Source organism: Pseudopodoces humilis, chromosome 27 (assembly GCF_049639895.1).
Source record: "Pseudopodoces humilis isolate 2021_Gansu_Grassland_sample_001 chromosome 27, ASM4963989v1, whole genome shotgun sequence".
Lineage (NCBI taxonomy): Eukaryota > Metazoa > Chordata > Aves > Passeriformes > Paridae > Pseudopodoces > Pseudopodoces humilis.
The window spans coordinates 2,475,170-2,487,844 of NC_142226.1; the positions used below are offsets into that span (position 1 = coordinate 2,475,170).

The 12,675-nt window shown below is 51.1% G+C and overlaps 2 protein-coding genes across 2 annotated transcripts; both read left to right on the plus strand.

Annotated features, from left to right (window-relative positions):
* Positions 1 to 968: 968 nt before the first annotated feature.
* SF3A3 (splicing factor 3a subunit 3) lies at positions 969 to 7,402 on the plus strand. The gene is made up of 17 exons (XM_005529890.2): positions 969 to 1,128; positions 1,202 to 1,249; positions 1,368 to 1,420; positions 1,818 to 1,923; positions 2,294 to 2,366; positions 2,762 to 2,853; positions 2,979 to 3,061; positions 3,406 to 3,544; positions 3,871 to 3,939; positions 4,297 to 4,364; positions 4,717 to 4,824; positions 5,034 to 5,103; positions 5,548 to 5,712; positions 5,825 to 5,935; positions 6,332 to 6,422; positions 6,733 to 6,788; positions 7,122 to 7,402. The coding sequence occupies exons 1-17, from the start codon at positions 1,033 to 1,035 to the stop codon at positions 7,197 to 7,199; spliced, it is 1,506 nt and encodes a 501-aa protein (XP_005529947.1). The 5' UTR covers positions 969 to 1,032; the 3' UTR covers positions 7,200 to 7,402.
* Positions 7,403 to 8,989: 1,587 nt separating this feature from the next.
* On the plus strand, positions 8,990 to 12,097 carry LOC148182526 (uncharacterized). The gene is made up of 8 exons (XM_088067305.1): positions 8,990 to 9,026; positions 9,307 to 9,366; positions 9,813 to 10,114; positions 10,322 to 10,420; positions 10,594 to 10,747; positions 10,971 to 11,050; positions 11,650 to 11,745; positions 11,837 to 12,097. The coding sequence occupies exons 1-8, from the start codon at positions 8,990 to 8,992 to the stop codon at positions 12,095 to 12,097; spliced, it is 1,089 nt and encodes a 362-aa protein (XP_087923431.1).
* The last annotated feature ends 578 nt before the right edge of the window (positions 12,098 to 12,675 follow it).

Sequence of the window (12,675 nt, forward strand, 5' to 3'; positions counted from 1 at the left end):
AGCTCCCAGCGCCTGAAATGAAATGGCATCTCTTGGGCCAGCTTCTTCCCACCTCCTCCCGTGTGCACTGCCATCTGTGGGGTGAGGAGGAGGGTGGTCATGCAAGGGCTGGTCTTGTCCCACCTCGATCCTCCTGATGCCAGCAGCCCAAAATAAGGAGGCCATGTGGCTGAATGGGACATTGCTGGATTTCAACTCCTTCCCTTTCCAGAGATGAAGTTTCATGCAAAGAGAAATGGAAGAACACTAAGTTCAGAATCTTATCTCCGTTTTTATTTTTAGACAGGCATTCATCAAGAAAAGTGATGTACTTTGGGACAGCCTATAATGCAAGGGAGTAATTAAAGACAATATTCTTACCTGCAGCATCATCCTCTCCTCAGTGAAGGATCATCTTTGTCTGCCATTAATTAAGACATTTTTTTTTTCTTGCTTTTGGCTTAGGGCAATTTCTTGTGCATGGCAGAAAAATACGAATAATTAATTCATATACAGTGAGTTAAAATATAATTACAGCTTTCATTTGGCAGTGTGGGGGCAAGGCACGGGTGTGATCCGTCCTTGGATTTAGGGTGGATCTGAAGAAGGCAGTTGAAACCCAAGTGGAACGCCACAGCCGGGCTGTCTGTGGGAGGACGTGCACCGCGATCGTGTCGCTGAAAGCAAAGCGTGCGCTGCCGGGCACGGGGGCAGCGGCCCGCACGGCTCGGCCGGGCTGGGCACCCCCGGGAGGCCGCCAGGGCCTGGCCCCAAATCCAAACCGGCACCTCGGGCCACTCCGGGCCACCAAGCACCGCGCTCGGACACGAGCCTGGGCCCGGACACTGAGCTCGGGCTCGGCCCCGCTCTCGAATTTGGCCCCGCTCTCGATCCCGCTCTCGGGCTCGGCGCCGCTGAGGGGCACGGCCGGGCCACAGCCGCCTCCTGCCGGCCGCCCCGGAGCGCCGCGCAGCGCCCCGGAACCGGAACCCTCCCGCACACACAGCCGGGCCTTGCCGGGGCCTTCCGGCGGTAGTGGGAGTCGTGCGCGGGATGGAGACGATCCTGGAGCAGCAGCGGCGGTACCATGAGGAGCGGGAGCGGCTCATGGACGTGATGGTGAAGGAGATGCTCACCAAGAAGTCCACGGTGCGCCCGGGGCCTTGGGGGGTGCGGGAGGCCGCGCCCGGGCCCGCGCTCACTGCCTCGGCTCTCCCCGCAGCTCCGCGACCAGATCAACTCGGACCATCGCACCCGGGCCATGCAGGACGTGAGTGCTCCGGGGCCGGGGAGGGAGTGGGCTGGGGCCGGGCCGGGCTGCCCGGAGCGAGCGGGGCCCGTCCCGGTAACGGGCTCTGCGGCGCTCGGGCCTCTCCTTTGTTCCGCAGAGGTACATGGAGGTGAGCGGCAACCTGCGCGACCTGTACGACGACAAGGACGGGTGAGTGTGCCCGGGGCCCTCGTATGGCCTGAGCGTGCCCCGCGGTTTGAATGTAAATATCTAAAGAATAGCACGCGAATCGAGATGCTGTGACTAAACGCAGGGCAGGAGCCGAGTGCACGTGGGAAGCGGCCGTGTTGGATGGACACGTTTTGTTATGTTGTGTTATGTTATGTCGTGGGGAGGCTCTGGCTGCTCTGAGGGTTTGTCTGGATGTGCGGAGGATGTGGCTCCGAGCCCGGTGGGCTGGGAGGTCCCCTGTGACTCGGATGTTTGCAGTCAGACACTGCAGCATAGACCGGGATTAAGGTTCTGTCAGTGTCACACTTGTTTTCCCTTCCCTTCCCTTCCCTTCCCTTCCCTTCCCTTCCCTCTCTTGCTGCCCATGAACTCGTAGCCTACGTAAGGAAGAACTAAGTGCCATTTCCGGGCCAAATGAATTTGCGGAGTTTTATAACAGACTGAAGCAAATTAAGGAATTTCACCGGAAGCACCCAAATGAGGTGAGTACTTACATAGGAACAGGTGTGCTCTGTTGGGTACCATCCCTAAAGGAAACAGAGCTTTTGTTTCCCCAGTTTTATTGCATTAAATACAAGTACTGAGGACACGCAGCACAGCTGCTGAGGGTCAGGCAGCATGTGAGGGAGCAGTGCAGACACTCACCCTGTTCCCTGCTACAACAGGGATGTTCAGCTGAGCTGGGGTCTCACCTTTCTTGTGTTGGCTAAAACCACGCTTTTGCCTTTGTGGAAGGTGACAAAGCTCTGAATCTCTTTTCTGTTTGCAGTTTCATTATTTGCCACCTTGTGTTAGTTATTCTGTGACAGGGGCAGAAGTAAATCACTGTGTGGCTTTTATCTGCCCATGCAGATCTGTGTTCCTATGTCAGTGGAGTTTGAGGAGCTGCTGAAGGCGAGAGACAACCCGAGTGAAGAAGCTCAGAGTAAGTTTGTAGTTTGCTCCAGCTTTGGCATTATTTAATAGGTTGTTTGATCTGGTTTTAATGTTTCAGGGCCTGACCTCCCTTTTACTAAATAAATTCTGAAAATTCTCCTGTCATCTAAATGCTCCTGAACTGCAGTCCCTGGAATGTTTGCCAGTGAGGAACTGCAGTCCCTGGAATGTTTGCCAGTGAGGATGCATTCCTGAGGAATGTTCTGATGCTTGCACAGAGCAGCAGTTGGGGCTGCTCAAGGAGTGTCAGAGCATCACAGCACCTTCCTTAAGTATAAATGAGGCTTCTAGGAAAAGGCTAATCCTTTTCCAGTTCAAAAACAGTTATATAATAAGTAGGGAATATCAAGCTCATAATAAAACTTTTCATGATCTTTCCTACAGATCTGGTGGAGTTCACAGATGAGGAAGGGTACGGAAGATACTTGGATTTGCATGATTGTTACCTCAAATACATTAACCTGAAATCATCAGAGGTGAGTGGCTGCAGTGTGTGGGCCCAGGGATCTCCAGGCCCTGCACAGGCTGGGGCTTCTCTTTTCTGGGAACTGGATGTTAATTTGGCCGTGTATGAACTCTGACTCAAACTTTCTGTTCTTAGAAATTGGATTATATCACTTACTTATCCACATTTGACCAACTCTTCGATATTCCCAAGGAGAGAAAAAACGCTGAATATAAGAGGTGAGCCTGTCTGCCTGCCTGCTCTCTTTATGGCGTTTGGTGAGAAGGAATTTGCTTCTGAAGTCTTCAGCTGCAGAGATTATAATTAACAGCTAAACTCACATAAATTGGGTCCCTGAGCTCAGTCACGTGTCTGAGCCCCAAGCAAACTTGCAATGCAGCAGAGATTCGGCTCAGAGGATGAGCTTTAATGTAGCCTTGGAACTACTGTGTGAAGAAAATCCTGTGTGGAAAACTGACCTGACCTTCGTCACATCCCTGTGCAGCACGGGAGGGAAGTGACTGTCCAAGGATGTGGTTAGAGAGTGATAATGAATTACCTGTGCTCATGATTCCCCTGCCAGGTATCTTGAAATGCTCCTTGAGTACCTGCAGGATTACACGGATCGAGTGAAACCGTTACTGGACCAGAATGAACTTTTTGGGAAAATTCAGGCGGAGTTTGAGAAGAAGTGGGAGAACGGCACGTTCCCGGGCTGGCCGGTGAGCAGCCTGAGCCTGGGTGATGCTCCTGTGTTTGTGAGGGGGTTGTGTGGGTCACCTGGGGGTGACCATGGCAGTGAGGGCTGCAGCTCTGTGTCACCAGGGTGCAGGGTGACACTGACCTGAATTTAAAACCCAGCATAACTGATTTAAAACAAGCATTGTTTCAGGTTGGCTTATTTTGTATCTTTACTATTGCACCGTTTTCAGTTTAGTAAGAGGATTTTTCTCTGTGAAATGAACTGTTTTTCTTGAAGTTAAAATATTCTGTGGCCAGAAGTGTTGTAGTATGTCATGCAGCTCTTGCATGTGTTTTTTTTTGGCAGAAAGAGACCAGCAGTGCCCTCACCCATGCTGGTGCCCACCTGGACCTCTCGGCCTTCTCCTCCTGGGAGGTATGTTCCCAGTGCTCTGCACTTACTGCCACATTTTGAGCAGGTGGAAGTTCAGTCATTTGGGGCTTTTGTGTAATTTTAGTGCTCTGGTTTTGTCCCTGGCTCTGTGCTTTCTGGGAAAAACTTTGATGGTGCTGATAATTTCATTTCTCCCATTGGGGGATGTAACTTGGAAGACCTGGTTAGATTTGTCACATTCCTCATTTTCCCAGGAGGAGGGGTACAGTGTTGACAGTCCTTTCTTGAATACTGTTCGTCAGAGTTTTGGTTTTTTTCATTAATAAGCTAAAGTGGACTTTATCCACATTGTATGTGTTGAACAGCTTGTCTCTTACAGTGATTTGTTTAATTGAACAGGAATTGGCCTCCCTGGGGCTGGACAGGTTAAAATCAGCTTTGCTGGCTCTGGGGCTGAAGTGTGGCGGGTAAGGTGCAGTCTTTGTAGAGTTCCTTTCAGTTTCTGAGGTGTTCCTGTATCACATTTCTTTCTGGGATACTTGTGTGGTTATAGTACAACTTACTCTGTTGTACTAGAATCACCTTAATGATGTTTGAAAGATAAAACATTAAAAGCCAAGCAGTGAGATCTGCTGCTGTAAACTGGTCCTGTATGGGAGTCTCTGGTACAGCAGACTTTGACTTGAGGAGTGAGGACAAAGATAAAAGGAATCTCATGGTTTCTTAAAAGCTACATTTAGAATTTTATTGCATGAATTCAGATAGTTCTCAGGAAAGGTAAAACTGCAGTCAAGACTAATCCCTTCCCTGCCTCTGCAGGACTCTGGAGGAGCGTGCTCAGAGGCTTTTTAGCACTAAAGGAAAATCCCTGGAAGCTCTTGATCCTTCCTTGTTTGCTAAGAATCCAAAGACAAAAGGAAGCAAAAGGTGAGTTCTTAGAGGCCATTCTGAGGCTGGCAATGTTCTGTCCTCTTGGATGAGGAGTATTCTGTAGTCACCACTCTTGTGTAGCTAGGACAGAGATCCTGGAGTATTAGAAGCGTTTTTAATGAATGTTGGACCAAAAAGTGCTGAACCAAACAGAAGGTATCAGAGCTGGGCACGTGCATTTAATGAAGATTCCTCCTCTGTTTCAGAGATACTGAGAGAAATAAAGATCTTGCATTCCTGGAAGCTCAGATATATGAGTACGTTGAAGTTCTTGGGGTAAGAATTTTGTTTTTAAGCTTTTTATTTCAGAGCTGTCAAATAGTGACTGGAATGTTGTCCTCATCTTTATGTAGTGCTTTTATAAACAGCATCACATAAGTGTGCTACACACATTGTTTTGTGCAAAAGTCACACAGTATTGCAAACCTTTACTTGATCTGCCTTGCCCCTTGCCTTCAGTTTTGGGGGATTGTTTTCAGGAGGATGGCTGCTGCTTATTGGAAGTGGTAGTAGGTGATACAAGGTTTCATTCTTTGCAAGGAGGAAATGTCAGGGTACTAAAAACTGACATTATATGGCTGAGTAAGGTGGGAGTTCTCTGCTTCACACTGGTCTTCTGTTTTCTCCCTCTACACTGAGGAAATTTTTTGCTACGAGAGTTTGCCCTGACATTTTTGCTGTCGTGGTGTGTGGACAATCCCTTCCTTTCTCGCACTCCAGGAACAAAGACACCTCACCCACGAGAATGTACAGCGTAAGCAGGCACGGACAGGGGAGGAGAGAGAGGAGGAGGAGGAAGAGCAGATCAGCGAGAGCGAGAGTGAAGATGAAGAAAATGAAATCATTTATAACCCTAAAAATCTGCCTCTTGGTTGGGATGGGAAGGTAACCCAGACTATCAGGCCTCGAGAAGTGGGAGAGGTCACTGACTCCATGCTTCTTCTCTCTTTGAGTTTCGTTGCCACACAGCCTAACCCTCATGTCTCCTTGCTTGCAGCCCATCCCTTACTGGTTGTATAAACTCCATGGTTTGAACATCAACTACAACTGTGAGATTTGTGGTAACTACACCTACCGAGGGCCCAAGGCGTTCCAGCGGCACTTTGCAGTAAGTGGCATTCACTGCAGGAACAGCCCTGCTGCATTAATTCAGTCATTGGACTGTCACTGCTGAGTCCCTGGGGTCCCTGAGCAGCACCTCTGCCATGTGGGCCTGAGCTTGTGCTGCAGGGCCATGCAGCAGGACCGAGAGATCGTGTTAGCATACAGAGATCTCTGTTGCTCGTGCTGTACCATCCCTGCCCGTTTGAACACCCATTCCCATGCTCAGATCTGATGGGTGCAGTGTGGCTGTTGATGGCTGCTGGTGTTACTGTCTGCAGGACAAGAAAATAATGTTTTTATAGAGGCCTGTGTATTTTGCACCCTGTTCAGATGTCACTGTCTTTTGTGCTCCTTGTGGAGGATGTGGTGTTCCCTCTCACACTGATCTCATCTCCCCCAGGAGTGGAGACATGCCCACGGAATGCGGTGCCTGGGCATTCCCAACACAGCACACTTTGCCAATGTCACACAGATTGAGGATGCAGTCTCATGTAAGTAGTGATGGCACAACAGGGAGCATGTGAAAGAGCACCACCTTTTCTGAAGGAGTGGCTTTGGACCTTGGTCTCGTGTCCTATCCTGAACAATCCATATAAAGGCTTGTTTGCTGCAGTTCAGTGCCTTTCAGTAACCACAGAATGAAATGATAACTTTGTAATGGATGTTAGATACATTCCTGGACTGCTAAAGTGACCCTGTTTTAAAGGAGAGGGGAAAAAAGCTCATGTGTATATTTTACTGGATTAAAAAACAGTATCATGAGGAAAGTGGCATAGATCCTGCTTGGCTTTGTGTTTGCAGTGTGGGCAAAGCTGAAACAGCAGAAGGCTTCAGAGAGGTGGCAGCCTGATACAGAGGTGAGCAGTAAGAGGCATTCAGTGTCTCCACTCCTGTGTCGATGGGAACCCCTTGCTCCTGGGTGTAAGCAGTGTCCTTACTTACACTGGTGCCTTTTCCTAAACTTCTGTTCCAAAGCCATTTTTCAGCAGTGTGCAGGGTAAGAGTGGGAAGTAAAATCTGTTGTAAAACCTGTAATGACTCTGGCCCTGGCTGAGCTCTTCCCCCAGGACCTGCTGGCAGATCCACTGCCTGCCTTCCTGCCCAGAGGTTCTGGCTGGATGCTCATGTTCAGTGGCTGCTCTTGGAGCTAACATTTGAGTGCTGTTTCTAAACTGTTGGTTCTGTTCCAGGAGGAATATGAGGATTCCAGTGGGAACGTGGTGAATAAAAAGACCTACGAAGACCTGAAGCGCCAAGGGCTGCTGTAGCTGTCCCCAGATGAAGGATCTCACAAGTGCAGAGAGTGGATCTGGCAGCAGCTCTAACTTCTTCATTGTCTGGATTTTGTATGTGCATGGATATAGATTTCAAGAATACTTTATAGAGTCACTTTCTAGTAAGCCCCTTAGACTTGTGACATTGTTTTATATTAAAAAATACCTTGAAAAATAAAGTCATTGTAATTTAGGAAGTGCCAAGAGCCTTGTCTTCTTTTGTATGCTGGAAGAGTTTTGATTACAGTGTGTTTAAAATACTTTTCACACAGCTGTCAGAAACAATTCCTTCTCTCATTTCCACTCTGCTGGAAATGTTTATGGTGAGGGTTTATCCTCTGAAGCACATGGACACTGACAGGTACTGGTCCTGTTTCTAGATCTGGGTGTGAACTTGTGGTTTTGTTCACAAAATGAGCTCACCTGCCTTACAGAACTGTTTTTACCTTGGGTCTGTCTCCCTGGGGAGCTTTGGCCGTTGTTTTTTTCAGGGAATTACCAAATGAGCTCCAGGTTCAGCTCTGGGGTGATTTCTGTGGCACTGCTGTTGGCTTGAATGACCTGGTAGGTGGTTCATGTGCAGATCCTTCTGAGGTGCAGGAGGATGGAGATGGGAACACTTACTGTGTTTAGAGGTGCCTGGTGTTGCTCCAGGAGCACCCTTGGCTCCTGGACAGCTCAGAGGTCTGTACCTACCCCATGGATTCATGATGCCTCAAGAATTGCAGGTTCGTTGTGCAGAGGCCACTCACATCACATGTGGCAGTGGCAGTTGTGCCCACCAGTCCCCTGAGTGCACTGGTGGTTTGTGTGACGTGTCCATCCTCACGTGCCCTTTCTCCATTGCTGCTCAGGACCATTTGTGCCTCTGCTGCTGTGGAGCCGCTTGTGACACTTCCCCGGGGCTTGGCTGGCAGGGGTGGGGCTGGGCTGTGGGGCAGGTGCCACAGCAGCTGCTCAGAGGTGCTCCTGCAGTCACTCCCGCAGTGCTGACAGTGACTGCAGGAGCGCTGGGGCTTCAGGGATAGGCAGACAGGTGAGTCAGTGCTGTGGGCTCTTACCCTGCCTGGGAGGAAGGTTGTTCTGGGATGAGGCCATGTCAGGCAGATGTTGGTTCCTTGCCTGCCCTGGGGCTGGGCTGGCACTGAGCTCAGTAAGGATGTCCAGAGCTGTTCTGGGTGCTGGCTGGGCTGGTTGGCAGGGTGAGGTGCCAGCTGGCTCCGTCTTTACAGTCACTGAGGGAACAGCCTTGGAGGTCTCTGAATGAGCTTCAGCCCCTCCAGGTCCTGGGGGAATGGTGACTCAGCCTAAATCATAAAACAGGAGGGGGGAGCATTACCATTCTCCTTGGAGAATTTGGCTTTGGAGCCTGTTTGGAGTCACATCTCCACCATTTCCTTAGCAAAACAGGTAAACATTTGGAATGCAAATAGAGGATGGAGAGCCAGGTCACATCTTCATTTGCAGTAGCAGCAGCAGCATGGTGGCACTTTTCGCTGTGTCACCCTGGCTCCTGCTCGTGGCAGGGCTGTGCTGTCTCTGAGCTCCAGGGAGGGTTGTTGCCACACCAACAGCACACACAGTTCCCCAGGGCTCCTGCTCCCCATCAGCAGCCGCAGCGGCCTCGGTGGATTTGAGGAGTCTCTCAGGAGGGGCTGACAGGTTGTCCTGGGGCTGAGCACTGGAGTAGAGCACAGAGCTGCACAGGGGTGTCCACCCTTGGGGGAGCAGCTCTGACAGTCCCTCCTTCTGCCAGGTCCAGCTGCAGCTGCTGGTGGATGAGGATGGCTGGACACCGGTGGCTCGTCCTCCCAACTCGAGGTAACGGGGCTCTGGCGCAGCACAGAGAGCAGTGTCTGTCTGTCTGTCTGTCTGTCTGTCTGACCCCATCCTACATCTCTGCTCCAGCTGTTGGGGGCTGTGCCAGAGGCCTCCCTGGGGTGAGGGGTGGCTGCTAGTCACCTGGGGCTTTGGGAAGGTGGAGGAGTATCCCTGCTTATCTGTTTCGAGGATGAGATGCCTGTGCTGCTGGAGGCTCTCTGGGCTGTGGGTAAAGCAGACAGCAGGTGTGGTGCTCTCAGCCATTCCCACTCCATTCCAGGCTTGCTGCTCTGCATCTTGGCTCTGCAACTCTGTCTTCAGGACTCTCTTGCCACAGCAGGTGAGTTCTGTATCCCAAAGGGAAATCTGGAGGCCTGTGGGGAGAGGGGCAAAGGCAGTGTGGTGCACCGGGAACTTTTTGTCTGTCCTCTCCAGGCTGTGCTCTGTAGGACAGAGCTGCAGGACACGTGAGGAACCTTTCCTCATGGTTTGGCCCCCATAAAAACCTGTTTTTCTCAGGCAATATGGCTGGAAGTGGGAGGGAGAGGCCGCTGCTGTGCTGGGCTGTTGGCTCTGCCCTGATCTGGGTGCCCAAATGGTGGCTGCAAGTGGACCCTGTTGGACACATTCTGTCACTGACTGCCATTTCACTCCCAGCCACAGTGTGACAGATGCTTCCCACAGGTCCCTCTGGACTGTGCCATGGCTCAGGAAGAGACACAGAGCTCACTGAGCAAGTTTTTCCTTGGTGTTTTCTTCACCAAGCAGGAGCTTTTTGTTTTTCAGTGCACAACACAGCTGCCAGTACCACGGTGACGGCCACCAAGAACACCTCAGCAGCCACCAAGAACACCTTGGTTGGGGTGGTGACCACCAAGAAAGCCTCATTGGTGGCTGTGACCACCAAGAACACTTCAGTGGCCACGCAGAATGCTGCAGTGGTGGCAGTCACCAAGAACACCTCAGTGATGGCCATGGCCACTAAGGACATCTTAGTGGCCACCAAGAACACCTCAGTGGTGGTGGTCACCAACAATGCCTCTCTGGTGGCCACCAACACGTCTGTGAAGGGAGCAGAAGAGACAATGGTAAGGCAAGGAATGGAAAGAGGGCCATTGCTGGGCTGTTGCAGCCCTAGGGACAGTGTGACTTGCCCAGCCGGCCACTCACAAGATCCAGGAATGCCATGGGAACATCTCCTGTGGTGGAAGGGAGCACAGTGGGTGGCCAGGTGAGGCTGTGGTTGGGTCAGCTAGGAGGCTTTGCTGCAAGGTGACACCCTGGTGTCTCTGCAGCAAGCGTGCCAGAGCTTCCAGTGCTCCGGAGAGAGGTGTTACCAGGATGCAGCCCATGCCAACAGAACAACCACCTGCCATAATGAGACCTACTGTGAGGTATGGAGATGCAAGGGGGCTCCAACAGGGGAAGCCTTCTCTTTTTCTCAGGAATCCATAGTGCTCTAACAAGTCTGTGTCCATCTCCCTTTCCTATCTGACAGTCTGTCAGTTACTTTTGCTCCTTTATGACAGCACCTCTTCACACTCATTTTATCCTTTGCCCATTGCAGCTTTATCGTTTCTCCAGCACAAACTACACAGCCAGGTGCAGCGGTGGGTGCAGCGTGGAGCCGTGCAGCACCAACAGCAGTGTGAGCAGGCAGCAGTGTGCCCTGGAGTGCTGTGCTGGCCCTCTCTGCCTGCAGCTCAACGCCAGCGCCTACGGTATCGCCCAGCTTCGTTCTGCGGTGGAGATGGGAGATGGGTGGGGAGAATCATGGAGGGGCTCTGGCTGCACCTCTTCTGCTCTGTCCTTGGAGCTGGGTGAGGGGCAGGGTGGCAGCTCTGACTGCTGTGTGAGCAGTGCTGGGGAATCTGGCCCTGAGTGGCTGTGGAGGGTCCCATGTGGGCTGTGGCCAGCCTCACAGGGCTCCTCGTGTGTCTGCAGGTGACCTGCCACCCACCACCACTACCACCGTGCCACTGACAACCACCACCACCACCACCCCCCGGCCTCCCCACCAAAACGTGGGTACTGCAGGAGCATCCGTGGGTTCTGGGGTCTGTGGCTGCTGGGATGGCTGAGCTCCCACCTGAGCAGGGGACAGGGAAAGGTCCCTCCTCTACTTCCCTTATGGGGTAAAAAGCTGACTCTAGAAGGGCAACAAGTCCTGAAGGAGCACTGGAAGTCCATAAGGAGCCCCGTCCAGTGGGCCTTATCCCTGTCCCTCAGGCCTGTTCCCCAGACCAGTGCTTGCATCAGCTCAGGCAGTTTGACCTGACCATGGGATGAGCCTTCCTGCAGCTGCACGGAGGGTGCAGGACCCACCAGGCTCTGCAGCCCTTTCCTGAGTCTAGTGGAGGGGAAGGTGCTTATCTTTGCAGAGCCCTCTTAAGAGGAAGGAAAAAGAGGCTTGAAACTTGCTTGCTCTGCTGGTCTTTCAGTAGTTTCTTGCAGTTTCAGAATACTCCTTTATCTCTGGATCTAAAAAGCTTGAGAGCACAAATACCAGCAGAGCAGAGTGGGGTGGAGAGGAGCCCTCGGGACTGAAGGGCTGTCTGAAATGCAGTTTTTGTCCAACGAGCCTGATGGACAGATGGTGTCTTCCCAGTCCTTTCTGTCACAGGGCAAAGTGTGTGCAGCATTTTCCTGTCACGGGGAAGAGTGTTTCAAAGGCAGGAAGACCTTCACTAGGTGCATTTTGGGGCAGGACTTCTGTGAGGTATGGCCTGGGGCTGCAGAGCATTGTGTTCCTCTAATGCCAATACTAAAGGCTCGGCATGACCCTCAGGCTAATGTCTCTCTCCTTTCAGATGAAGAAGATGGGCTTGAATTACATGGCAGGATGTAGCAAAGCCTGCAAGGCTGCCAAACCAGTCTGTGCTGGTGGGATGAAGGCTGCCTGCTACCTGGAGTGCTGCCCAGCCACCCCAAAAACCAGCTGTCTGAGACTGGACGGCAAAGTTCACGTCAATAGTGCTGGGCAGGTGACACTGGCCCCGCTCCTGGAGGTTGTGGCATGTGGGGTGGTCCTTCTCCTGAATTACTGGGTCTCCACTTCCCTCTGGGGTTAGATGATCAGGTTGTTATAAATGCAAAGGCAGATTTGGGTTAAATAAAAACAATTTATTATAAAACAATTTCTATAAAAAAATAAACAATGAGGGAAAACCACAATAAAACAAACAGCGCAGCGCTGGGTGGACAGGGATCTATACCTAAAGGTATAGGTGTTCCCAAATCCACTGTTATAAATTTGTATTGTGATATTGGCTTTCGCAGATGAATATTATATGTTAAATACTTTTTAGCTATGTATGTACTTTTTTCTTGCTAACAAGTCTTAAGCTTAAAAGAATTTCCTAGGTACCAGGCAAGGAAACCCCAGAGGGCAAGGACAGTGGGGCTCAAACTCTTATCAAGAGAACAATAGAAGCCAAACTGTTATCAAAAAGCCGGTACCAGTACGTGGGCAGGGGAGAAAGATAAGCTCAGCTGCCCTCAGAAGAAGGATGAGGGGCCCAGACCCTTATCAACAACTGACCATCTGCAGAAAAAAGGAAACCAGACTCCAAAAGAATGCTGACCAGCAAGAATAATGATGACCAGCAAAAAAATTATGATGACAAGCAGAAACTGAGACTGTGCAGAA